Source organism: Aphelocoma coerulescens, chromosome 2 (assembly GCF_041296385.1).
Source record: "Aphelocoma coerulescens isolate FSJ_1873_10779 chromosome 2, UR_Acoe_1.0, whole genome shotgun sequence".
Lineage (NCBI taxonomy): Eukaryota > Metazoa > Chordata > Aves > Passeriformes > Corvidae > Aphelocoma > Aphelocoma coerulescens.
Genome location: NC_091015.1, coordinates 93,710,464 through 93,736,962, shown reverse-complemented (window position 1 = coordinate 93,736,962; position 26,499 = coordinate 93,710,464). Strand labels below are relative to the sequence as shown.

The window sequence follows — 26,499 nt, the reverse complement described above, 5'->3', positions numbered from 1 at the left end:
TGGGTGTCTTATTTCTCTGACAGATTTTAAAAAGAGAATCTGTTCTACCTTTCCTTTGCTGAAACCTCCTTAGTTGAGTTTAATCAACTTCTGTCCTTTCATTTAGTTGAGACTTACCAGTCTCCTTGACATTACTGCTTCTCTTAAACCATGCACTCTCTTTCTATAACAATCAATCTTTAACATTCAATTTGAATGTTTTCCATTCAATTTGAATGATGTTGCAAGTGCTAGCAAACTCATTCTTATGTAGTTTAGGTGAAGCTCAGCTACCTTCTAGAGACAAAATCCCTATTCCCCAAATTTCTCAGTTTCTTTAATTTCCCTTTTGAACACATTTTCTTAGCTGCTTATTAAACTTTTGCTTTCCACCCAGGTTTTTTTTTGGGGGGGGACCATTTATGGGAATGCTACAATAGTTCTCTGCTTCTTCACGAGCAACAAATATTTTGCCTCCAGAACTTTTCTTTCAACTTCTTCTATTACTGTTATTTGCACAGCAGCCATGGCACCTCCAAAGAGCTTTTCCAAACCCTCTGTGAGGTCTGATGTTTTTTGCATTAAAGAGAGAAGTCTGTGATCTCTGGTATGTTAAGACTTTGTGTTCCTGATAATCACTGCTACAACACTGAAGCAGACAAGGTTCCCTTATAGCTATCAGGCAAACTTGGAAAAAATCTGGATACAATAATTTTCTACTGACTAATTGAGAAGATAAGTAATACCTATATGTAGCTGGACTAGCTAAAAAAAAATCCACTGGCCAAAAGTGCTTGGCTCAGTAGTCAGGCACGTGGGTGGTCAGAGGGGTGTTCACAAGACCTGCAGGGCTGGTCAGTGCATTGTCACTGTTAGTCCTGTGTGCTCACAGGGACATCGCCTGCAATGTCAAAGAACAGTTCCTGTGGGATTGCAGCAGAGGTGCTGCACTGGTGCAAAACTGCACACTTCTCATACAGGGAGCACATTTACAGCACATGCTGTTCATGGCTTTCAAGCCTGGGGAAAGGCCTCAGGTGGCCAGAATGTCACCTGAAGGGTTTGGATGAAATCTTGCGGCTCCAATAATGTTCCCATGTACTAATGAATACAGAATGGCATAGAATGTGGCCATGGATGCAGAACTGCTTCTCGTGGTTACATGGAACATCATGCAGCAGCTGGGCAGTTGTAATGCCACATGATCCATGTGATGTGCAAATGGCTGGAGTGACATGCATCTAGTGTGGAGTCAGATATCTCTCTGTGCTAGCAGCAAGTGTAGACTGCACATCAGACTCATTAATAGACAGAACTGAATTTCTCAAGACAACAGACATCATGAAAGAACTGGACTGGAGCCTGATGCTGTTATCATTGATCTGCTAAGCCAGACAGGGAATGCTGAATCAAGGAGAAAAAAAATTCGGGCATGCAGCTACATAAGGCCTTAGTGAAAATGAAAAGCTTCATTGACACAAACTTCAGGACGGTTTGATTCAAAGATACAGTTCAGTTAATTTTCTGCTAATGTCCTTGAAAAGCTGCACAAAACTCAATGGAAGATTTAAAAAAAAAAAAGCACATGTGAAAGCTTCTAACCATGCAGCTAAGCAAGAATAACAAGCAAAGTTTTATGTTATGAAAGATAAATGGTGGGCACAAAAGACAGAGAAGTCTTTCTGACTTGTGGATCCAGAAAATATCATGCAGTCTTGGAAATAGCATCTGGCCTTAAAGATGCTGCACAATTTCTGAAGTGGAGATGGAGTAATACTAATGGAATTGATGGAAAAGAAACCTGGGACTGCTGGCCAAAACTTTTCAGTTGTTGTCCTAAATGATGAAATCCTAGATGAAACTGTACAGCTACTTGGCCAGGAGCAGGGTACAGCACCTCTTAGTAAAATGGAGATTTTTTCCAGCTGTCTAGCAGATGGCACACAGTGCAGTCAGCCGTAAGCAAAGTCACTAAAATACAAAACCATGGAGAGGGGTCACAAGTAGCCAGAAGACTTTTGCAGATTTTGTAGAGAAATATTTTTGAGATGTTAGAGAATTTAAATGCTGTCCAGTTTTACAAAGAGAAGGGTGATTATGTCTTCTGAAAATCATTGTCTCAAGTCCTGGAAAATGTTTTACAGGAAAAATGGGCGGTTTTTTGCCACAGAGACAACTCAAAAGATTTTTTCAGTCAGACTGGTTAAAGAAGGATGTTTGATTGAGAGGTCAGTAAGCTAGTAATCCTTCAGCCCTGTAATGTTTCTTCTAACACTCAACACTTTTGAAAATAGCTGCATGAAATTGAAGATACTGAAAACTGAATAGATGTATGAAATAAAAAATTAAATCAGTGTCTGAAGAACATTACTCGCTTGGTTTTATATTTACATTTAGAAAGTGTTTCATTGATCTCAGCAAAAAGTGATTTTAGTAGGAATTTAATGTGGTAAATGGTTTGAGTTAATTCAAAGCGTGTGATATTTCAGATCCCAGCAGGAGTCCTCTGTATATAGACTGCTGTTGAATTCCATTAATCAAAAAAGAATAAAGAAAATATGTCACAAGAATGAGGGACCATGTTAAAAGATTTTATGCTAAAACTGGCATTTTTAACTGCCTATTTGTTCATTTTTATGGATTGTTTCATCTGACTATGTTTTATATATAACAGTGAAGTGCTCTACAGCAGCTTTGGTGTTTAAAATTAAACTGAGGGCATGACATTATCTGGGAAAGAACAGGATGTCAACTGAGAGAAGGTTGTGGGTTTTGGAAAGATGAGTGAAAGCGACTCTTCAGATTTTACTGGTGATAACAAGATTATCACACTTTGGAAGAATTTGTGGGGGTTGGAAAAAATTCTAACAGTAGACTTTTTAATTTCTTCAGTAATTAAAAGACAGCAAGATAGAAAACACTCAGGGAGACAGAGCTGTCAGGTAAGATCCATGTATTGCAGGCTTAGCCATTATGTTCAAAAGTGTCATGCTGATATTTTAATTCTGTTACCTCTGGTGTATTTTAATTTCTGAGACTAGTGGAAAAAAAAAAAAAGGGAAGTGTTTGGGTTTGTTTTTTTCTTTTTCCCCCCACCTCTTTGAGGACTGGTTAAGGTAACAGAATAGCTAACCTTCAGGATTTTTCAGGTTTTTGCAACACCCAACCTGCTAAACACACTAATAATTACAAATATTGTTCTGGAAGCTGCAAGTTCTAAATGTCCTGCTCTTAAAGTTACAATTCTGTAAAGATTTAGTTCCTCTGAAGTAATAGGAAAATATTGTTAAAAATAGCTTCCAGAATAAACCCCTGCCTTACAGGGCCTGATTTTCTTGACCTGATATTAGCATGTGTTTTAAAGGCAGGATTGTGAAAATACCCCTGTACACATAAAGGCTTTCCATAAAGGGTAAAATTATAATAAAGTTTTGTTTTCTCCTATATTTTATGAATTGCCTAATGTGTACCCTATTCTGTCATTAAATTTTAATTTTACTTCAGAATTTGTTTAGTGTATGGTGTGATGCAAGCAGCTTGTCATCACAGAAGGATGTTGTCCTGTGTCAGCTCAGAGAGGTCACCTGTGCTCAGGAGCTGATATAGTGTGGTCTATTTTTTTTTTCTTTCCTTCCATTTAAATCAAAATGTAAAATTGTGTAGTAGGCAACCTGAGAAGGGGGGAAAGCAGAAGTAAAATTTTAGATTTAGTGATCAAAATATCTCAGCTAAGTGTTGAAATCAGTGTATGCCTAAAAAAGGAAACTGAGTAGCTGTTAATTTGGAACAAACACTTTGATGGATTGATCTAATTATAGAATACATATAAATATATGTAGCTGCATGAGCATTCATGTGCTCTAAACAGACATCTAAATATTGTTGATTTGTTATGAAGCCAAATCCTCCCAGAAAGTACAGTAGTTTTGTTATTTTTTTACCAATGTGGAGAAGCATGCAGTTGAAGTGCATCTGGATTTTCTCGCCTAGTATGTTTGTAGCATGATCCTTATCGCTGAAATGCCAATTTTCCATCATTAAAATATGTGTTTTTTCACAGTCTTGGCTTACTCCAGGAGCCTGTGGCTTCCTTTGATGCTGTGACTTGGGCTGCGTGACAGATGGTGCAAGGAAGTTAATGTTGTCCTGTTGCCTGTGACATCTGTCTCTTGCCACAAGAGTTTGGCAATCCCACCTGGAAGGGCCAAAGTCAAAGGTTGAAGTTAAATGCTTTTGATGTTAACTGAGCTGGCATTGGTTGTGCCAATTACTAAATCAGTTAACTGAAACAAGTTTCTTAGATGGGATTGATCGAAAGTCACAACATTCATATATATAAATCAGTAGTTCTTCCTACTAGTAGGTAGGTTTTATATTTTTACTCTTACTATGCAAGATTGCACATATGTTACTCCATGCAGCTCTGTACTTGTGCAGACACTTACCCCTATGCCTAAATTTAAGGCCATAGTTTTGTTTTAATGTGTGGCTACCCAAGTGCTTGAAAGCCTTCATGTGTGTATTTGATATTTGGAAGCTTCGTGTTTGCATTTCAGGGTTAGAATCACCACTTAAAATTTCTTGACACTTTTTTTGCTTATACCATGAAAGTCAGTGTTGCAATAACAATTGCTTAAATGTATGACTTCATAAACCCAAAAAGGCATTAAAAAGAAGAAGAGTTGAGAGATGAGCTGACTTTTGTCTGGCAGGGTGGGGTATATTGTGGTGGTCTCCTTGGTTTGAGCCTGTCAGGGTGGTGGCTGCTCCTGGGCTGGAGCCGGGAGCAGCTGGGTGTCCCAGTCTGTGGTGCACATGGAGGCAGGGCAGCAAGGAAAACGAAGAAATGGGAACAGTGGAAGGGGACAGATTTTTACAGCAAGTGTCTCTAGATATCAAGTTGTAAAACTTAGCAAATCAGGGGAAAAACAAAACTAAAACCAAACCCTGCTGATGGCATTTGTAAGCGTTTGTAAATTTACAAATTTATTTGTAAATTTTTCGTTTTGATTTAATTGAAGCAAGTCTTACATACATAAGAAAGGAAGAAAGTCATATTAAGATACTTTTAAGTAAAATGTTATGTATTTGAGTTGAAAATCTGTCAATAAACAAGATTTAACAGGGCACTAAGGAAGCAGCTAAAAAAAGGGGAAAAAGAAATGTTGTTTCTTTGTGCTTAGATGTCTTACAAATCATCGAATATGTACTTTCAGATTCTCTTGAAGCTTTCACCAGCATGAAAAATGGATCTGAGGCTTTTGTGCATGAAGTCTGTGGATACTGTTGCAGCAGTAGCATTTGGGGCCTGCTTTTGGGAATCCTTGTTGCTGCAAATGAGGCTGTTAGAATTCAGAACAGCTGGGGAATGACTAAAGATCCTGTGACTGTACTTTGATATAGTGGTGTTGTACTTCAATCAGGCATACCATTTTGAGCATATACAGCAATAGAAAATCAAATATTTATTCTTTATTAATGCATCCATCATTAGATGATTTAAAGATGTTAGTGTAGTAACTTACAAGTAAGTTCTGTAAATAAATTTAAATATTGAATATTCTGAATCTTACTTCATGTTATATTCTAGTCCTTGCTTGGGTGTTGTTAGTACATTCCAAAGTAAGCAGTTGCTAGGAGGAAATGTATATATGTAATCTAGAGTCTGTACTTCCAGATAAATACTTTAAGCAGAAACAAATCACATAGTACCTTGCAACTATCCCTGTCAAAAAGGCTTTTATAGAGCTATGGACATAGTTGATTTGTGAGGCATTTTGACAGCTGCATTGTTCAGCGTGATTTACAGTTTTCTCAGTCTGCGTCAAATAAGATTAAATCATAGAGTGCTTTGGGTTAGAAGGGACCTTAAAGATCACCTAGTGCCAACCCTCCTGCCCTGGGCTGGCACACCTTCCACTAAACAAGGCTGCTCAAAGCCCCACCCAACTTGTCCTGTCCCACTTGGAGAAGGGAATTATCATCAGTGCATTCTGGGAACTGCCTGGATTGCTCGTGCCCTGCTGTGTTGCCCATTCAACACGTATTGGGGTGGATGAAGTTCCTCATGAGGACTAGGACTTGTGAACACGAGGCTGTTCCTGCCTGTCTGTAGAGGGCCTCATCTTCTGAGTCTTCCTGGTTGGACGACCTGTAGCAGACCCCCACTGTAATGTTGCCTATCTCTGCTTTTCCTTTAACCTCACTTATAAGCTCTCAGTCAGCTCCTCATCCATCACTCGGCAGGGGATGCTCCATGACATAGAGGGAAGCACCCTCTCCTTGTCTCCCCTCTCCTGTTCTTCTTAAAGAGCCAGTATGCTTCCATTCCAACACTCCTGTCATAGGAGCTGTCCCACCACATCTCTGTGATAAAATCCCAGATGCACATCTCTTGTTTACTGCCCATGCCCCCAAAGCCAGCGTACTGTCTAGAGTGGCTGGAATTCCTTCTCCTGCTGACTTGCAATCCCTTTTCAGACGCAGAGCATTTCTTTCTGGTATTGGCATCAAACTTCTAGGAGTGGAATGAACTTAAGTTCTGTTCGCCTGCCAACTTTAGTTTGGTGAGAATTGGTGACAAAACTACTTGTGTTCTGGAGTCCCTTACCATCACCCTCTGCAATCCTTCTTGGTATTGCTCAGACTACTGGCTGTGTCACTGGTGCCCGTGTGAAACTACAGCAGTGGGTAATAGTGGGCTCTATGAGGCTTGGGAATCTCTTGGTGGCATTGCTGATATGAGCCCCCAGCAAGCAGCACAGCTCTCAGGGGTGTGTCAGGTCAGCACATGGGCACCTCTGTACCTCTCACAAGAGAGTCCCTGCTGCTGTCACCCATTGCGTTCTCGTGGTTGCGTTGGCTGTCACACACGGAGCAGATGGGGCTGCCTGGCTCAGCTCCAGCACCTCTCCTGATGTGATGGGTCTTTTCAGTCTGCAGAGCAGTGAAAAGGTTCTGCAGGGGCATGCCAGGCTTCAGGGGAAGTTTCTTTCTCCTGCAGATTTATGCTGTTGCAAGCTTTCATTCTTCTATATCCCTCTCCGTTCTGTGTGTGCTGGCAGTGGAGTTATTGGCTGGTTGGCCATGGGCTGTGGATCCACTGCAGACTGAGCTTGGAACCAACTTTCCATCTCAGCCTCCCTCATGTTGCACACACTTCTCACAGCCTACTGCAACTCAGATTAGTAAAAGAAATGGTGTGCTATTGTGGTTAATATTTGCAGTAGTAGTTATGAAGATGATGTTCCACATAACAGCTTCTTACCATGAAACAAACCGTATTTTAATTGAAAGTCGCTTTAGATATCCAGTCGTGTTTCTGGGATCTCCATGTACAATCAGCTTAGAGTATGTTATTGGTGTCTGACCTTTAATTACATTAGCTTTTAACTTCCTTTTCATTTTCCTCTGTTTCCAGGAAGTTGAAGACCACGTGGCATTTTTAATAACTGTTCCAACGGCCCTAGCAATTTTTTTTGCTATATTTATCCTTGTCTGCGTAGAACCTGTATTTAAGAAGCTGCTTCGTATATTTTCTCTGGTGGTCTGGGTATGTCTTGTTGCCATGGGATATCTCTTTATGTGTTTTGGAGGAATCATCTGTCCCTGGGACCAGGTAAGACTGTCATTATTACTAATTTTACTTCCATTCGGTGCATTTCCAAGAACCATTCTATACAAAAACATTCACGTTCATTTTTGTGAGACATCTCACAAAATGTTTTTGGGACTAAGTGGTTGCATGCTGAGACTCCCTCCATCTGTTTTATAAATACCAGAGATGTGCATACTTAAAATATATTAGGAAATATTAGAAGGATTTTGCTTTTATATTTTTAAGTTCCTTTGTATAATTAATACTTGATCCCAATCACCTTTGTAGAGTGAATATTTGATTGTAGTGGCCAGTTAACATGGCAGTAAATGCTAGTTTTGTTCAACACTGCTGATGCTATCTTTCTCAGTTTCAAATGTTTGAGCTCTCAGTGTAGGCTTTCTGTGGTCTTCAGGGTGTTCTCTAGCAATGCATATGAAAAAAGGACTGGGAGTCTCCTTAGTTGTCCGGGAAAAATGGATGAGTAGAGAAGCAGTGAAGTACCCTTCACATTTTTTAAATTTTGTAATGAAAACAAAGCAAAATATAATTGCAGCCTAACAGCAGCACTTTTGAAACATCATTAACTGATATGCAATATCCAATGCTGTGTCTGAGTGATTCTTCTGAGTTCGCCACGTCATTTTCTTTTCCCCAAACCATTCTACACAGGAATACTCCTCATATAATATTTTTAAAACTCTTCAAAGGATGGAAAAAAAATTTTAAACATACAAATACGTCTTCTGAAAATTTCATGCTGATTCTATGAGTTTAACCTTTAAATGGTATTACTCTATCCAGAATGCCTTCTAGATCCTTGAGATAGACTTGAAATAAATTCTCTTTTTACTCAGATCTTGCCAAGGCTTGGGCAAATATTGAACTTCAAGTAGTTCCTTTAAATTCTTTAATGTAAATTATTTAAATTACTGGTGTATGTTAGTAATACTTTTGGAGCCTTAATCTTTGTGGGTAACTTTATATTTTCATTTTCTTGGAAGGTTGTGGGATTAATTATCTAAGAAACCTCCTACCTTGTTTGGGTTTTTTTTTTAGTTTTTTTTTTTTTCTTTTCAGTATTTAAAACGACCAAACCGGGTCACACTTGCATGTAGTAAAAAGCAATCAGAACATGAAATACTTTTTTCTAGATATGGATTTCACCCTGGGAGTGCTTGTATCTTTGTAGTATCAGGTCTAGATAATTCACTTGGTCTTACTTTTTTGATTTGTTTTCGTTGGCAGTTGTGTCATGTCATGCTAGAATATTTCAGACGTTCAAGCTTAGATGCAAATATTTAATTGGCCATGTTATTTATTCATTGCAAAAGATACTGAATTTAATTTTGGTACTTGAAAATAGGATAATGGTTTTCCAAAGCACATGGACTGAAAGAGATCTAGGAGGGATACTGATGTCTTAGTCCTGGAGTTGTATTTAGCCTGTGAAAATGATTTATCCTGCCTTGGTTTCCTCTTAGGAAAAATGTAGGCATTCCCACAGCATGCAGGGGATGTGTCTGGCCCCATGACAGAGGAAGGACTGTGGAGCTCTGGGAAAAGCCATTGTCTCCTGTAGGTTGCCAGGACACAACTCCTCTGATGTTTCAGTCTTCTCTTTGCTTTGTGTGCAAGAGCTGCTTGGAGAAAAGGATATTTGGGACGGAGCTGCCTCTCTTGCTCTGCCGGCAGCAGCTGGCTCCAGGCAGCTGCCTTGCCGAGTGCTTTGCAGGCTCCAGCTGAGAGAAGGCAGGGCTTTTCTGGAGTTCCTGGACCTGGCAGCAGATGTCTTTGGCATCTGTTGGGAGAGGCGCTGTGCCAGAGTAGCCCCTGGCCACTGCTGGGAGTCCAGGGTCTCCCTGTGGCTCCCTGTAGTGGGACCCTTCACTTCCCCAAACCCACTTTTTTTTTCCCCTTTGAACAGCAGAGCACTTTTGTGGATTGCTTTTGTAGGTGTACTTTTGCCTAGTGTCAGTTAAGAGTAAACTATGGAAAATAGGCATCTTTCTGGGAATTTGACACATTACACAAAAGACTAATTGCAGGTATGATGTTGTCAAACATTTGAAAAAGAGCTGTGAGTAGTAAAATAATGCCTTGTATTTCTGTGATGCTGCTATTTTGTTTGCTCTGCATTGAAAATATGTAGGTCAATAATTGGTGTTCTCTCTTACATGTGAAATCAAATCGGAAAAATCCTTCCTTGGTGATGATTGACAGGTTCTTTGTTGAAATGTTACATTTTGTGAATCTTTAAACCATTTTACTTGGCATATTAGAGTGGTTTTGTGATTCCTTTATGCTTTTTATGAAAGAAAGGAGACACAATGTAAAATTAGAATTAGTTAGGTTTCAGTATATCTCTGTCAACATTAACTAATTAGAAACTGATGAAAATAGAAGAGTCAGTTCATGCATAGTAACTTACCAAACAAGTGCTTTATTTTAATTTACTTCATATTTATATAGATTTACTTTAATTTGCTTTTAATTTACTTCAAATTACAGCCTAACTTCTGTTCTGGTCCAGGAGAGTTTAAAAATATCATAACTTTCATGTCCCCTAAATCTTAAGCTTGTTAAGAATATGGTATTTCTTAGTTGTACTAGTAGCTATTGAAAGATAGATTTTCTGCATACCACAGTAAATAGAAAGAGCATGTTATTGTGTCATTTGTGCACAGCTCTTTGAGTGGCAACCCTGCATCTTTTAAATTTTGGCTTAATCATTTTCATGTGCCTTTTGGCTGTTTGCAGCTGCTCAATGTAGTTTGTTGTCTTAAGGAACCTGAGGTGTGAACTTTTGCAGCTTTTGTTCACAATGAAAATACCTCTTGAGAGAGATTATTTTGGTTAGGAACTCAATATATATTTAATGCAGAGCAGTTCCTCTTTAGCCTGCAGGCACATAGCTCAAATAACCCACAATTAGTAGAGGGCTGGAAATGAAGTGGTTGGTTAGGACCACTGTTTTGTTTTTTTATTAGAAACCTGTAGGCTGATGTGAAATAAGTGCAAATAGTAATTGGTTTCAGCTACCTTTTTGCTGTCCCTGCAGACTGCTTTTATCAGTCTCCATTTCCTTGACTCTTCTTTGATTTCAGCTACAGTTTTGGAGAGAAAGCTCTTATCACGTGGGTATCTGGCCGCTGTTTGAAGGGGCAGGACAGTGTGGCTGTGGACAGTTGCTTTGTCCCTTGTGCCAGTCTGCCAGCTCCATGCTGGCTCTGTAATTGCCTGCTGAGCCTGATCCAAAGGCTGTTACTGTCACTGGACTGCCCAGGTATCATCACTAACCCATCTGTGAGAGCAGCCAGCAGATTTGCACCATCAGCTGTAGTAGCTAACTTACCTCTTTATGGGTGTCCAAACTCCCTTACTCCTCTGTGCCAACAGTGAAGAACAGTGAGTACACTGAGAGGGAGAGGGAGCGTGCCTTAGGGAGACCATGGGTGGCTTAACATGAAAACAATTGAAACAGTCATGGCAAAAGTCTTTTGTGCCTGACAAATTTTTTTAAAGAAGTGTAGCAACCCTCTTTTGTTGCTGTCAGCCCAAGTTTCTGTGGCAGTGGAGCCCCTGGTTTTCCTTGGTGGCCTGGGGAACTTGGATCCTTTGTTAGGGCCTTCATATGCTACAGTTTGCGTGAGCCAGGAGGGAGACTGGTCTGCCTGCTAGGAGTCATGAGACACTTGGGTTGGTAGGAAAGAAGTAGAGAAAGGCAGTCATGTGGAGGCTCAAAGAGAGCCACTGCCTGCTGGCAACTTTCTTCCAAGTTTGAGATGTGAGCAGTAATGTGTGGAGACGGTTTCAGTGAGGAAAGACCCAAGGGCGATGCTTGTTTAGCAAGGTCCATGAGGAAATCTGTGCATGGGATGTTGGTGGAGGGCCAGTAATGCAAGGCAGGCAAGCTGAGCAAGGAGAGCTGGTAAAAAGGAGTGATGTATAGATTTTATTGTGTTAGAGGTCTTCCTTACTATAGTATGAAGCACCTTTCCTTTCAAAATGTAAATCCAGTACCTGTCTGTAGAGTTCCATGCCGGGGAATTAATTTAAATCAGTTTCCTCTTGTTTCGCTGACAGTGTAGTTATTGTACAACAGTTGCCTTTCTGGGTCACCCTCTGTCATGTCTAATATTTCCTCAGCCTTTTATGCAGGATGTATGTAAATATGACATAGCACATTGATATCAATGGGTAAAAAGAGCTCTTAAAGCATGCAGTGGATGATATAAAAAAAGAGTAATTATGCAGCATTATACTAGTCTAATGAATTCTATCATTGCAGGATTTTGGTATTCAATTCTATTTAATCATAAATACATTTGCACAGTGCAGGCACCAGATGTGTTCTTCCTTCTCTATATTCAGTTACAGCACAGAAATTATTTCAAGTGGAATTTCACACTTACGGTTTTAAAAAAAAATATCCAGAGTGATGTGTTTAGAATATATGTTTGATTATTTTAGCCTAAATTCTGCTCTTTGAGCAGAATTTAAAATACTTCTTTGTTTTGTTTTAGTGTGTTGATATGGAATGGTTCAATTCAGGCCTTGGAGCAGTCCTGGATTAGGAAGTGTGGGCAAAATTTTATGCACTAGTTTTATAAATCTCTTTTTTTTTGGTACTATCTTAGCACCTGGAGATAACTGTTGTGTGCTGAGGGGTGAGGGCCTGCACAGAGTTTCTGTGGTTGTGGTAATTAGCTCCTGTATTAGGCAGTGTGGTGAGAAAATGGATGTGCAGAAAGGGAAGACTTGTCTTTGTGTGGAATTGCATTGGGTCTGATTTCCACACCTTGTGTGGAACCTGCCTTATCTAAAGTCATCCCTGCCCTAAATAATCAATAACATGTTTTGTGGTTAAGCAGTATGAGAAAAAAGTATTCTTAGATATTTGAGGAAAGCAAGGCAGGTGTAGTGAAATCCCTGCAGCACAGGTAAGTGAGGACGAGTTGATGCTATACCACTTGTTCAGGATCTGGAGTGTGGGGAAGACTCAACATTTTTTTAAGTTCAAGATTAACCAGACTCTCAGGAATGAGTATCCTAAACAAGGAACAAAATCTTGAAGGAGCATGGTTCAGTAACTTGTAGGTGAATATTCACCTGAAAAAGGACATGAAGGAAGCCATAAGCGTTGTATGAAAAGGAAAGATCCTGCCAAGCAGACGATACTCTGCTTTAGGAATAGGTATGATAGAAAAAGAACTCCCCAATCCACCAGTATATACTGTATTTTCAGTTATATTTTCAGATGATTTTTATCTCGATGCTTTTTTTTATAAATATAAAAAGTCACAGGCTTAATAGAAAGACATTTAAGTGGTTTCATCAAGTCTGGTATGGTTATATCTGTATAGAAGACAGGAAAAAGATGAACTATTAGAGAGACCTGCCAGTTATTAAAATCAGCAATACAGTAGATTAATGTAATACCATAGTGTGCAAACCCCTGAAATCCCCGTTGGCATAACCAATGTGCCATTGTTAACCTTTGATATGTCATGGCAGTGCATTATGAGAGCAGTTTGTGAAAAATTAACTGATTACTGTTTTGAATAGGGAACGTATTTTTGAAAGAAAAAAAAATCTGTTTTCATGCCAAACAGGAGACTAGAAGCCCTGCTAAAGGAGATGACCATTATTAAGGTAGCTGAACATGTAGGTGAGGGGAGGTGGCAGGTTGTGTGACTTTAGAGGGCGTCAGGCAGGAGCAAGATTTCTGGCTGGATTTCTGAGAGAGCTCTCTGGAGAATGTTTCCCTTTATTAGTGCTTTTTTGCTAGTGAAGGGGTGACTGAATGTCACTGCTATAATGAAATTTGTTGATGACCCAGTTCAAAGATTCCTAATACAGCAAAAGATCACAATGTTATGGGGAAGAAAAGCTTGACCTTGAGGACTGCAGTAACAGCAGCTAGATGAAATTCAATAATAGGAAATATGAGGTGCCTGCATTTGGGGACTAACAGCAAAAGTTACGGCTATACGCTGAGTTCATCAGTAGAAAACGCAGCAAGGACAAGCAGAATGAAGAGAGGAAGCCTTAGCTGTTCACTGGGTCATTTGGACATGTGTCCAGAAAAAAACTCGTTTGTGATGGCAAAGTACCCAGCTAAAGATGAATCCTTGCCTGGATGACTACGTAAACCTCTAGTTGCATATATTCAAAAGATTGCCAGGAGAAAGAGTGTTGTGAGAGGAATTGAGAAGAGCTTGACTTGGGTATAGATCGGCAGAGGAGAAGAATGCTGAGGGGTGTGACTGCCATCTACAGATAGTCCGTGGTTGCAGACATCAGATTTGAGGAGAAGCTACAGAAGACAAAGAGTTAGTACTAGACACACACATACACACACACAAAAATAAAAGTCATCTGGCCAGTAATGAAAATGAAACTGAACATTAAAATGCATCCTATAGCCATTGGGGCACTCGGTTTGTGGAGGTTAATATCCCCAGGATAATAAGGATTAAAATAATGAATTGGTTTTACAGTGAGGAATGCTGTCCTTAGCTGAGTCAGTCAGTGTCTTCAATCGAAGAAACATGGACTTCAGTGGTTCAGAAGCATCCTTTTAGTTCTTTATTCCTATGCTCTACTGAACATCTGGAAACTACTGAGTTGTTTTAAATGACAATTTACTTTGACCTGTGCCTGAAGTTCATCTAAAAGCTGAAGAGGTGCATTTTCTGAATTTTAAAAGTTCATGGTTTTTGCTATCTAAATATCTTCTGTCTTTCCAGTGTTCTGGAGAAGTAGTCTCAGAATTTAAAACATCTGGGGATAATAATTTTGGGTCTATTTCTGATCTCTTTAGGCATTCATTATAACATTTATGAGAGAGGTTTGATGTAATATGAAGTAGAAGAGACTGGATGTGTCCTGGAACTTACTGAAAGATCCTTATGAAATTCTTGTTTCCCTGCTAGTTTATTTTCCTTGACTCCATTTCCTGAAGTTTTTTTTTCATCTTGGAGGGGACAACTAAGTACAAAGGCTGAGCTGATGGTAGTTTTCATCAAGATTATTGCATAGTTTACGTGCAATGTGATAATTGCAGTGCAAGTCATGTGAATGAATTTTGTTGAGGCAAATATACATATGAAGTACAATACACATGTGAGACTTGGATAAATATGCACTAACTGAATGTGGCAAGATTTTTCTCTTTGATGGGAAGTAACATTTATCAGTAAGAATATGAATGTTTCTGAGAATACTGAAACCAATTTTAAATATCATCATACTCTTCTGATGTTGCTGAAATTGAGAGACCAAGTGACAAATGGAAATGAATAATTCAAGCTCTTCATATGGCTTCTTATGTGCTTAATAATTGATTTGACATTAGGAAATAAACATTTAATAATTTCATAGTACACATATAGTTAACAATTACTTGTATGATGGAGCTACCAGGGAACCATTAAAGCAGCTCTCCAGCACTTCTTGCTAGCAGGTTTAAGGGACACATGCAAATATCATTAATTGGAATTGTCTTTTACTCAGAAATGTAATGCTTTGCCTGACTTCCAGGAGGGAAGGTTTTGGCATGATACTGCATTAGTCTGTTGGTTTGAGCTCTTTGGCCTTGCATACCTGCCTGCCATGGAAAAGCTTGTACCTTTACAGGACATAACTGGACATAATACTGTATGTTTTTAGTTTTGTGAATTGGGTGCTGAAAGGGTGTATCATCATAGAGCCTGACCTTTGGTCATTTTTTTGCCTTTTGTCTCAAATCTGATTCAGTTTGCAGGTTTCCGGTGCTGTAAAAATTTAGCTAGTGAGCTACTGAACAAAGAAATAATAAAATAGAACGGTGAAAATGTTTCCTACAAGCTGCGTAATAAGACCTCAGTTCAGTTGTTTGAGGGGATTCCCTGTTTCGGTAGCTTTTTTGAAGGCACAACTGTGGTGCTAAATCAATGAATCTGATTATTTGGATTATCAGGGGATCACTTCTCTTTTAGTCTAGGAAGCAGGTAGCAGAATTTTTCCCCATGTCCCTGCAGTTTGTAGTATGTTTGCTGTGAAATCCTTTCAGTTTCCCTTGTTAGGATGCAAATCTACAGTTACGCAGGTAGTAGGAAACCTTGCTTACCTTAAATTAACTAATATTTGAAAGAGAACAATACGCTCCTTTGTTGACAAGCAAGGTGCTATGTTTATAGAGTTTTACAGAAGAGATAAAGAGGTAAAATAATACATTTGATGTAGTAGGACTCAATATGAATTGTAGAAGATGTATGTTTAAGTTTTATATATTCATAAAAGAATATGCAGTTAATAAAATCTTTGTAAATTAATTTTTAAAGGTATCTTAAATATACAAATGTAATTAGGTCATAGGATGGTGTTATTGCATGATTTCAAGTGTGGTGAAGCTCAGATTTTTAGGAAAAATGTATAATTAAATGTAAGTTATATAAATAATTATACATCATAAATTATAAATTCATTGAGAACTAGAAAATGGATGTGCTTTCAAGAGATTATTCTTGTTTATTTGGTGACTTTTTTGTTTTATTTTACTATGTGACTTTTTTTTGCACAGAAGCAGTATAGGTTGCTTGTTTTTTGGGACATAATTTTGATGTTTGTATTTGTTTAATTCAGCAATAGACGGTCTAAAAAAACTGGAAGGAGAAAAGTAATGGACCAAGATAATAGTCAATTCTCAGACAACATCTCAGTGTTGATGAAGGATGATCCCAGAGGTACTTAGCTTTTATGATTCTGCCTCCTCTTTAGGTAATATATGAGACTGGTTTGGAGAAGGGCTGAGAACGGGAAGGGCAAGAGGATTTTCAAAAGGCAGGTTTCAAAAGGAGAGCTTTTCAAAAGGGAACCAGTTACTACTTGTGAGATCCGTATCAGGGAGAAGGACACAACATCTCCCAGCTTCAACACTGCAGAAAAGCTAAGCCTCCTGGGCCAGTGTCACCAGGAAAAGCCTTTCCAGTCTGTCAGGGGGGAAAACCCCCCACCCTCTGTCTCTCCACATAAATGCATTCACAAGACTTCAAAAAATAAATCGTGTTTTCTTGCAGTGCAGCATCTGCTGTTGTGCCAGTTTGGGAAAAAGTACTTTTCTGTTACTACTCCAAAGCTTTATACTGACTTTATAGCTTAAAATAAACTTGCTGTAAAATAATACATTTATCAGTAGTATCAATTTTATTTAATATCTGAAGTTCTTGGATTATATTGTTCTGGCAGATTTACTTTGAACAGTTTAGAACTTGACTATGTATTAATTATGTTGAATTCTAGATTGCATTTTTCTTACCTGCTTCTTGTACATACCATTTTAACTAAGCTATATATGTATAATAAATTCTCTATGTTGCTTTTCAGGGCATTATCTTTGCTTAAATTGGCAAACCTGAATCTCTTCTTAAATATTCTGATTTCTCTAACACTTTACTGATTTGCAAATATCTTCATTTCCCAAGAACCAAAATGGCAGGTGAAGTGATCACTTAGTAACTGCAGTCACCCTGTCTCATGTCTTCATGTGGCATTGCACAGTAATTTGGATTTTGTACTCTGCACAGTCTCTTTACACATTAGTGATTCTAGATTTCTTCTTTGTTGTAGTATGCCAATTTGAGATGGCTTCTGTAATTTATCGGTTTGCACATTTGTAGTATGAATGTCCTTAACTATTTTCTGCCTGTTTTAGTTACTTCACAATTCCTTTGTATTCATTTTTCAGCTCTTCCTTTCATATATTTCTTCCCAAGTTTGCAACACCTTTTCATATTTACCACGATAGTTGCTTCCTCTCCCGCTTACTAATGAACACAGCCTTTCCTAAATGTATCATTTGTTACCACTCTGTATTTTTTTGCCTTAAACTAGCTGTAGTCTTCATAACAATAGTTCTTGCCTCATTCAATAGGGATGAGTTTTCCTAAATTACAATTTTTAGGCATCATTATGATAATGATAGTGTTGCAAGTTCAAATATCTGAGGGCTCAAATTGAGTTTGGTTGTATTCCCCTTGACCACACTTGTAGTTCTGCCTCCCCTCCACCCCAAAAAAAAGGAAAGAAAAAAACCTGTGTGGCAAGGGATTTTTATTCTTTTTTTTGGTAATATAAGCAAGCAAAGTATTATAGCTTTATCTTCCAGATTCTGTAATTTTTTATATTTTTGTAATTTGCGATGGAACTGATCCTAAGTAAATGTGATAGTAACTACAGTATGCATTTTTCTTTATTACACTGTTGTTAGCCTTAATCATCAAATCTCTTTTTCCAAATAATGTACAGTTGTGAAAGAAACGGACTAAACAGTCTGTCATGTAAAGAAGGTGAACATCTAATTAGAACATATTAAACATACATGTGCCTGAAAACTTCTGCTTTCTAAAAAGAACTAAAACAGAAAAGTGTTTTATTGCTATTAAATGAGGCAGAGATTTGAGTAAGTCCTTTTTTCCCATGTCACACTGATTATCCATTATGACTGCATATGTTATGTAATGACAGTTCCTGACAATGTGTACATACTACTTACACACCTGTACAAATAAATATAAATAGGTGCTTTAAATGGCTTTCACATAGAGATTGTGGTCTTTTGTAGGTAGATGTGAATGCCTTTTATTTTCTTTGCAGTAACCTGAATTGATCACCAGTTAGAAATTTATTTAAGGATATCAGCTACAATTTTGGGTCTTTGTTAGGTCTGATGTAGATAAACTGCCAGGTCTGCTGGGTGACCCAAGGTATTGACAGGAGAAGGAAAGTATGTGGTCTGAATGACATTAATTTGTGTATTAAATTCCATTAAAAGGTTGACTTGGTGAGAAAGGTCATGTTTCTTTGGTGAGATGAAGACTGGAAAGAAATCTTGATTGATGACAAAGCCTCAAATGCAGAAAAGTGCAGTATAAATGCACATTATCATGTGTCAGTCATACTTATTTCTATACTATGTTTTTCTCTAGATTAGCCCAAGAGTTCTATGCTCATTGATGATGTGGGAAGACAGGATATATTTCTCCAGAGAGGCTAGCAAAAGAATCTGTGCTTTAGAACCTCTAAATTTCTTTTCTCCCCATCTCTCCTTATTGACTTTTAATCACATTTCAGTAAGTGTTACTTTTCTGAAGCCACGTGAACATTCTGGGAATGGCATTTTATGATATTTCAGGGTCATGTGGCCACTGAAGCTGCAAAAGGAAAATCCTCCTGGATCTGTAGAATTTGCATGGTTTCTGTGACACATTATTTAGCTGTTGGTTTTGATTCGCATGATGCAGAAATGCAGAACAAAACAACTTTGCCTCTTGTGCTCTTGCAGAGTTTGTATTCTCTTTTATTTACCGTGCTGAGCGACCACATATCTTACGGATTTATAAATAAAATGGGATTTACTTAGTAAAATGCCAGGTTTTAGTTTTTTGCTGTTTTGTTGCAAATCTTACATGAGGGTTTTCTTGGGTGGTGGTTGGCCTTTTTTTACCTGCTTTATCAAAAGTGAGATTGTCAGGCCAGATGTACCTCTTTGTTCAGGGAGAGTGGGAGAGGACTGAAGTCAGGACACATCCCACCACCACTGTGTCTGGCCTCTACCTCCCTGTGTTTCTGTGGGATGAGACCTGTGCCCACAGGCTGTTCAGTGTGTGCTGGCTGAGCATCAGATGCAGCAGAAATATTGGGAAAAAGCCACCTAGAAATGTGATGAAAGCTGAGCACCTCTGCAGTGTGGAGATCTGGGCATGCCGGCAGAGGAATGGCTCATGTGAAAGTGGTGCTGTTGTTTTTTTAGTGGACGTTTTTTCATGATACTCTGGTGTTTTCCTCTCTGAAGTGAAAGTTGGTCACATAGCTCTGGACAATAGATGATTCCAGGCCAGCAGCATGGAAGGAGAATGGCTGAAGGGAGAGGTGAAGAAGGGTTGTGTTGAAACTGAGAAGGAAATAGAGTCCTTAGTTAGGGGTAGGTTGGTAAGTAGACAGTAAATAAAATCCCCGGCTGAGTAGGCATGGAGCGGTGTGCATTTTGTTTGCACAGAAAACAGACTTTCAACTCTTGTAATCTGTATACTCAGTGGCAATGGATAGAAATGGGATGGCAAACAACAGGAGCTATAAAAAATGGAATGATTTTGAAGTATTGAAGGTCAGCAGGATTGTGTATTTCAGGCTGCTGTATCTTACTAAATCATACAACTCTAGTAAGGTTTCTTGCTGTTATGGAAATTGCTTTTTGAATACACCACACCATCAAGTACTTTACATAGGAGAATTTATCTTATATACTTTTAAATACAATTTAACACTTGACATACTAATATTAATATAGCTCCCCAGGTGTTTGAAAAAAATAACACTAGCAAGAGGGGGTGTGTGTTTTGAATAGAATCATTTTAATGCAGAATATGCATAAGGATGTCATTCTTTTTAGGCAGGGCCTGTTGTTGAAGTCATGCAATATGAAGTAATACATTAAACTTGTCACAGTTTTGGAATGTATTTTAAGGCAAAGAGATTTCTGGGCAAAAAGAATTTGTCTGAAAATGTTCTTATGAAATGTAGCTGAAAATATTATGGCTTGAGTCTCTTACTGGTAATAAAAATAAAATTTTTTGCTTTTTCCCAGTTTACTTTTCTGTATTTTGTTATACTCAGGTTTCAGAAAAACAAAAAAAAATGAGAAAAAAAACTTACAAATCTAACATAATCAGATTTAGTGACCTCTTTTTCAGTATCCCCTTAGGTGGCAAAAGATAATAATTGTTGAACCACAGAGTAGCAAAATGAACTCCCAACAATTGTTGTTTAAAACTGCTGTGCTCTAACACTTCCTTCATGCTGAGCAGTCTTATCCTTGAAATCCTCCCAAAGAAGCCACCACCTAACCTGTAACTGCATAGTAAAATACTCCTAGCTGTGTCTATGCAATTAAAATATTGCTCTAGTTAGGTTTCTTCTTACTATTAAATAAATTGCTACTTTCAAATCCCATTTCTCAGTTCTCAGATAGTGCTACTTTGCTAATATTGTTTTTCTGACTGGAGGTACTGGAGAATTTTTAAGGTTGAATTAGTTTTACAGAGCTTTAATATTTAGGGCCATATGTTTTTCACAGCTGAAGTCCTGAGTTAGGGAAGAGGCTGCACTTGGCAGCTGGTGGGGTGAGAAACCACAGTAATACTGGTGGCTGAGCAATCCCATAGAAACCTAGGTCCTTGTTATCCAGAAATGTCTCTGCCCCTGAACTCCCACCTCCTTTCCTTGAAAGCACAAATCTCTCACTCCTCCAACACACCCCAACTCCTATACCCCAATTATGCAATATTAAAATATAATCACCACTGATTTGTGAGAGCTTCCTCCTGACCTGCTGCCTAGTGATGTTGTGGTGGGAAGTTCTGTCTGATGCCAGAGGTTTGGGAATCACTGACAGTGGACCTTGTTGACACAGAAAATGAACCTTGTTTTAATACTGTAGTTAGTACATTGATATGGCCTCTGATAACTTGAGGTAATTTAAATGTAGCTGAAGCATCTGGCTGTTTCTACATGCCTTGCAAAATGGGCCAAGCGTGATGTGGAACTGTGATTCTCTCCACCAATATATTCAGAGTGGAATCTCTTCCAGAACAGCATCTCTGATCCAGTCTGTCTCTCCAGGCTCCTAGCGAAAGGATTTATTCTGTCCCCAGTCCAGAAAACAGGCTTAAAATCTACAAAGAAGCCTCCTGTAAGATTGTTCTTGACGTCTTCATTGCAGGTTAAACCTCTTTCAGTGAGAAAACAGTGTTGTATGGTTGTAATTAGACTACTATAGCTAGAAATTCCCAGATAGTGTATTGCCATTGTCCACTTTGACATTTTAGTAGTTTTAATACTGACAAACTACCACAGAAGGGCTCAGTTGTGAGTATGTTGGAGTCATTAATCCACTGTACTTGGGCAAGTGTTTTATCATGATTATCAGAAGGTATTTGCATGAATATAGACAAAGATTACACAGCCTCTTCACACTTGGGGTAATGGCTTTTCAGCTTGCTCTAAGGGAAGGTAGAGCAGCCAAAGTACCAGCTGGAACAATTCCAATATTTGTCAGGGCCTGAAGTCAAATAGGAAATTTTCCCTGGAGCATCAGGTCCCTCTCCTGAACAGTCAAGACTAGCAAGAGTTCAAAGCCCTTCTGTGCAGTATGTCACACCCCCATTTTGTCCTTTTTTGATTTTTTGAATCTTAGTATGTAATTTTTTTATGTAATGCAGTATCAGGTTTTACGTTCCATGTGCTTATTTTTATTTCAAATGTCTGACTTTGGTTGAATTTTGGAGGCTGCATTATGTCCCCATTTATTTAATAGGTCATCATGAAAGTAATGCGAAGCAGGGATCATTTAAAGGGGATATTGTGTAGGATGAGTGGAAAGTTATTTTTAACCACAAGACTGAAGAGGAGTCTCTTCTATCCTAGTTCCCCAAAAGACAGGAATGACTCATTTACATTTCAAATGAGATACAGATACCGTCTGTTACCAACTTCATTCAGATTTGTGATGAAGCCTTCAACAGATTGCTTTTGCATGAATAAAAAAATGGTTATTAAATATATCAACAGTAATGTTTGTTCACATTTGATTACACTGGATTTCCAAGAGATAATCCATGTTGCAAAATTGCATGCTGTATTGTGACTTTTTAAAAAAAAATTTATTTATTTGTTTGGGTTTTTTTCCCCTTTAAAAGCCGTAAGGGGACACAAAACCCCCTTGGTCTCAGAAGCCAAGAACTCTTGTATTCTGTGCTTAGTATTTCAGCTTCCGACTAGAGGTGTTTTGATGTGAGAATCAGTGTACCACTTGCAGATTATGAAGCTGAATAAAAGATTTTCTTTCTTCTCCAGAACAGTGCCCCTTTTCAGGTAGCATGGAATAGGGAATAACTTTATCTGGCATCTTTCTGTATGTTTGTGTAAAAGAAGGAGTTTTATGGCTAAAAAGTATTGTTTTGTCTATATTGATAGTCAAAAGTGAAGGTTTAACAAATTCAGGTACTTATAACAACAGCTGTAATTTTGGTGGACACACTGAAAATTCCTTCATGGGTCGTATTTGTGGATTAGTGGCCATCAGAAGCGTTTACCTCTCAGATTTTTCACGGAGCGCTTGCGAAGCAGAATCGATTGCTTGTCACAGTGGCGTTTTGGCAACATCCTGCTTTATTGCAGTTCAATAGCAGCATCAAACCTCCAAGGGCCACTTCAAAATGGATCAAGGTAATGCTGTGGAGAGAGTATTCCTGCCAGGTGTTGATTTCCTGGGAGAGTATGCGAGGTGGTAAGCCTAGAGAAAGGAAGAAGTGGCAAAGATTGTGCAGAGGTGGTGTGAAAGAGGAAGGACCCTGCGGTGCTGGAGGAGTTCAGGCAGGGCTGACAAACTGGCAGTGGTGTTGTACAACTGGTATTGCCACTGTTTGCCTTCCAGTCAGTGGTCAGGAGCTGGCTCAGGCAGCTCCACCAGCCGGACGAGCCTTTGTGGCTGCATCAGAGATGTGTTCATGGTGTTGTCTAAAGTAATTAAATAGTCTAGGAGAAGAGAGAACAAAGAAATTGGAGTGTTCCCATTTGGATCAGGTTATCACAGGTGTGGTTGCTCACCTTTCAGCATAGTTCTGCCAGTAGCAGGACATGGAAGTCGACACACTGGGGTAGCACAGTGGCTTGTGTGATGCACACCTGTGCAGATGGTTGGCTGGAGGACAGCTGTGATCTGTAGGTATGCGAGACAAAGTGGATGGGAGGAAGGCAGGGGGTTTTAGGTCAAATGAGGTTGAAACAAGGTGCAGGTCAGTCTCGTCTTCCAAGTAACAAGTGATGGGACAAGAGAGGAAATGGCCTCAAGTTGCACCAGGGGAAGTTTGATTGGATATTAGGAAAAATCTCTTCGTCAATAGGATTGTCAAACATTGGAACATGCATCCTAGGGATGTGTTGGAATCGCCATCCCTGGAGGCATCTGAAAGACGTGTAGATGTGGCACTTAGGGACATGGCTTAGTGGTGAACTTCGGCATGCTGGGCTAATGGTTTGACTTGATCTCTGAGGTCTTTTCCAACCAAAACAGCTCCCTGATAATTTTGTGCTGTCAATACAATGAGAAAAGGAAGAGCAGCATATTCAAATAATCTGGTCTAAGAAATGGGGTACCTTTGTTGAATGAGGATGTGTGGAGGTGGGGTTTGGCTGCAATCACTGCAGACAGACCTGTTCTTCTCCTCTTTGCCCCTCTGTGCAGGTGGCACCAACCCTGAGTGGCTGTGGAGTATTTTGTTTACTCAGTGTTGGCTCATGGGAGTTGTTGGGGTTTTAGTTTAGTCCTAGGTTTTTTTCTTGTTAAAGGAATTTTTTCCCATATGCATGTTGCTAGGGGACAAATGGCCGTACTTAAGAGAAGACAAAAGGGCCTGGCCAGGCTTTTTGTTTTCATCTGGGTGGGAGTTCAGTCGCTCTCAGCGTCTGGAGAGAGAAGCCACAGAAAAAGGAGCTCCTGGTTCCTTTTTTCGGCCGTTTTTTTCTTTCTGCTGGAAACAACGCCGGGATCCCAAAGCTGCTTTCCCTGCCCTGCTGGAGGCTGGGCTGTGGCCGCCCTGCCCCGCTGCTGCTTCGAGCCTCCGCTGCGTTGTAGCCATGCTCGCCCTGCCTGCCTGGACCTCCGGGGAGTTCCCCTTTTGGATACATCTTGTCTGCCACCCGGGGTCTGTGCTCGTCCCTGCCGCTCCAGCCTGCCGTTCCAGCCTGCTGTTCCCGAGAGTCCGGGATCAGCTGCCCAGGGGTTTGTGAAGCCTTTTTTCCATCCCTTCCCCGGGATCCCAGGACACCAGAGCAGCCGCGTGCTCCCCGAGCTCGCTCCAGAGCGCCCCCTGCAGCCGCAGGGGAGCCATCGCACCTGCCCTGCTCACCGGGAGCCGCCAGCGCCCCTGCCGGCTGCGAGCGGAACTGCACCCGAGGGGAAAGGGCCTGACAGCCGAGAAGGCTGGGACTGGGTTTGTGTTTGCTGTTACTGCCATAGTTGTTGGTGTTTTTGTTTGACTGGTTATATATCTATATATATATATACATATATATAGTAAAGAACTGTATTCCTATTTCCCACATCTTTGCCTAAAGGCCCTTGATTTCAAAATTATAATAACTCAGAGGGAAAGGGGTTATACCTGCCACTTCAAGGGAGGCTTCTGCCTTCGTTAGCAGACACCTGTCTTTCAAAACCTAGACAGGAGTGCTGACGGCTGCCAGCTTCTTTGCATGGTGACCTGGGGGCTATTTGGGGATGGGGCTGCAGGGCATGTCAGAGAGCAGAGATGGGGATCCTGGTGTTTATATTTCCTAGCAGAGGAAATCTTAAAATAGCAGCAGCTGCTCATTCTAAAGATACTTTAATGGGAGAAAAACACACGTTTCACCTAAAAAAAGGCACAAAACCTCCATTACAGTGTTGGTGAATGTAAGGATAATATCAAATCCTTGCTCACTATGGAAGCACTCAATTTGTTTGTTTATCTGCCATCATGTGACACTGGAGAGTGATGATACAAAACCACAGAAACAACCATATGCATGGAATAATACGTACAGGTTTGGAGCAGAATACAAACCCACTGCTCCTGTCAGGTGCCTGTGAGCATCTCTCTCTCTCTCTCTCTCTCTCTGAAGCTTCAGAACTGTAAATACTAGTTAGAGATTTCTCTCTTCTCAAGGGCAGGAAGGGATTCCTATGGAAGCAAAATAATGAATTGCCAGTTAATGTACAGTTTTCCTGTCAGTGCCATATAAAGATAATACTTGCTCTGCTAGAGGTGATCTCATTTTTTGAAGTAGGAAGGATGGAGGAAATTAGCATACATTTTGCATTTATTGTCAGAGGTGTATGATTACAAGGAACAAGCTAAAGGAACAACAGAGAGAAATGTCTTCTTTAGATATGAAAAAAATGATTATGTAAATGGTATTTGGGTAATGCAGTTTCTTCCCCCATACTGACACTTCAAAGAGCTACACCAGCACTGCAGGATAAATGGGATGAAGCAGGCAGAGATTCAGATCTTCCTCCATCCACTGTTCCCCACTTTACTGTTTCTAAATGTTCATTTGACTACTTCTGAATTCTCATGTTAATCACTGAACCAATCTAAATCCAGTCCAGAAACTACTATCAAGATAGCACATCAGAAATTAATCTGGAAATTTCCTAATAGTTATGCTGCTGTGAAATCAATGTAACGTAGACTAGAATAATTAATTTCATGTGCTTTTCTGTTATGTCTGGTTAGTTGATTTACCCACGTAAAAGAATTAATGCTTAGGAGAGAGCCTTGCTGTTGTGCTGCCTTATGTAACGCTGGCTGAATTGTTACAGAAGTGACAGTGTCAGAAGGTGCAGGAGGAAAGCAGTTGATGCTTCAGATGCCAATCTGAGTGTCTATTTGTAGCTTCTAGAAAAGAGTTTAAAAAGCTCTGGATCAGGGTTTATAAAACTTTCGTGCTTGAATGCTGCATCTGCTAAAGGCAGCAGCAGCTCTAGGATCCTGGAGTGTTTATGTGCTATTTGCTCTTTGGGAACCCTTGTTCTGGATTTGTCAGGAGTTCAGCTGATGAAAAGTTAAGAGTGAACACTCCTGTTTTGATTTCATAGCTATATTCTTATTGGGGTGCATACACTTGGCCTTGTTATGTGCACTTTTAAAGTATATAGTATCCATTTAAATAAACATTTTAAAATAGTATAAGAAAAAGAAATATATCTTTATATACAGAGCTTTCAGTAATTCTAAAATAGCTATCAACCTGAAACAGTAGGAGTATTCTGTGTGACACAGAATTTTCCTCTGTCCATAAGCTGTGTCTCGTATAGTGTAGGATATTGCTTTTCCTGT

General features: G+C 39.5%; 1 protein-coding gene across 1 annotated transcript in view; it reads left to right on the top strand.

Annotated features, from left to right (window-relative positions):
* Window positions 1-26,499, top strand: part of ADCY2 (adenylate cyclase 2) — a 213,628-nt gene that overhangs the window by 14,368 nt on the left and 172,761 nt on the right. The window contains exon 2 of the mRNA XM_069004074.1: window positions 7,400-7,597. Within this exon, the coding sequence (XP_068860175.1) occupies window positions 7,400-7,597 (198 nt within the window). The remainder of the gene's footprint in view (window positions 1-7,399; window positions 7,598-26,499) is intronic.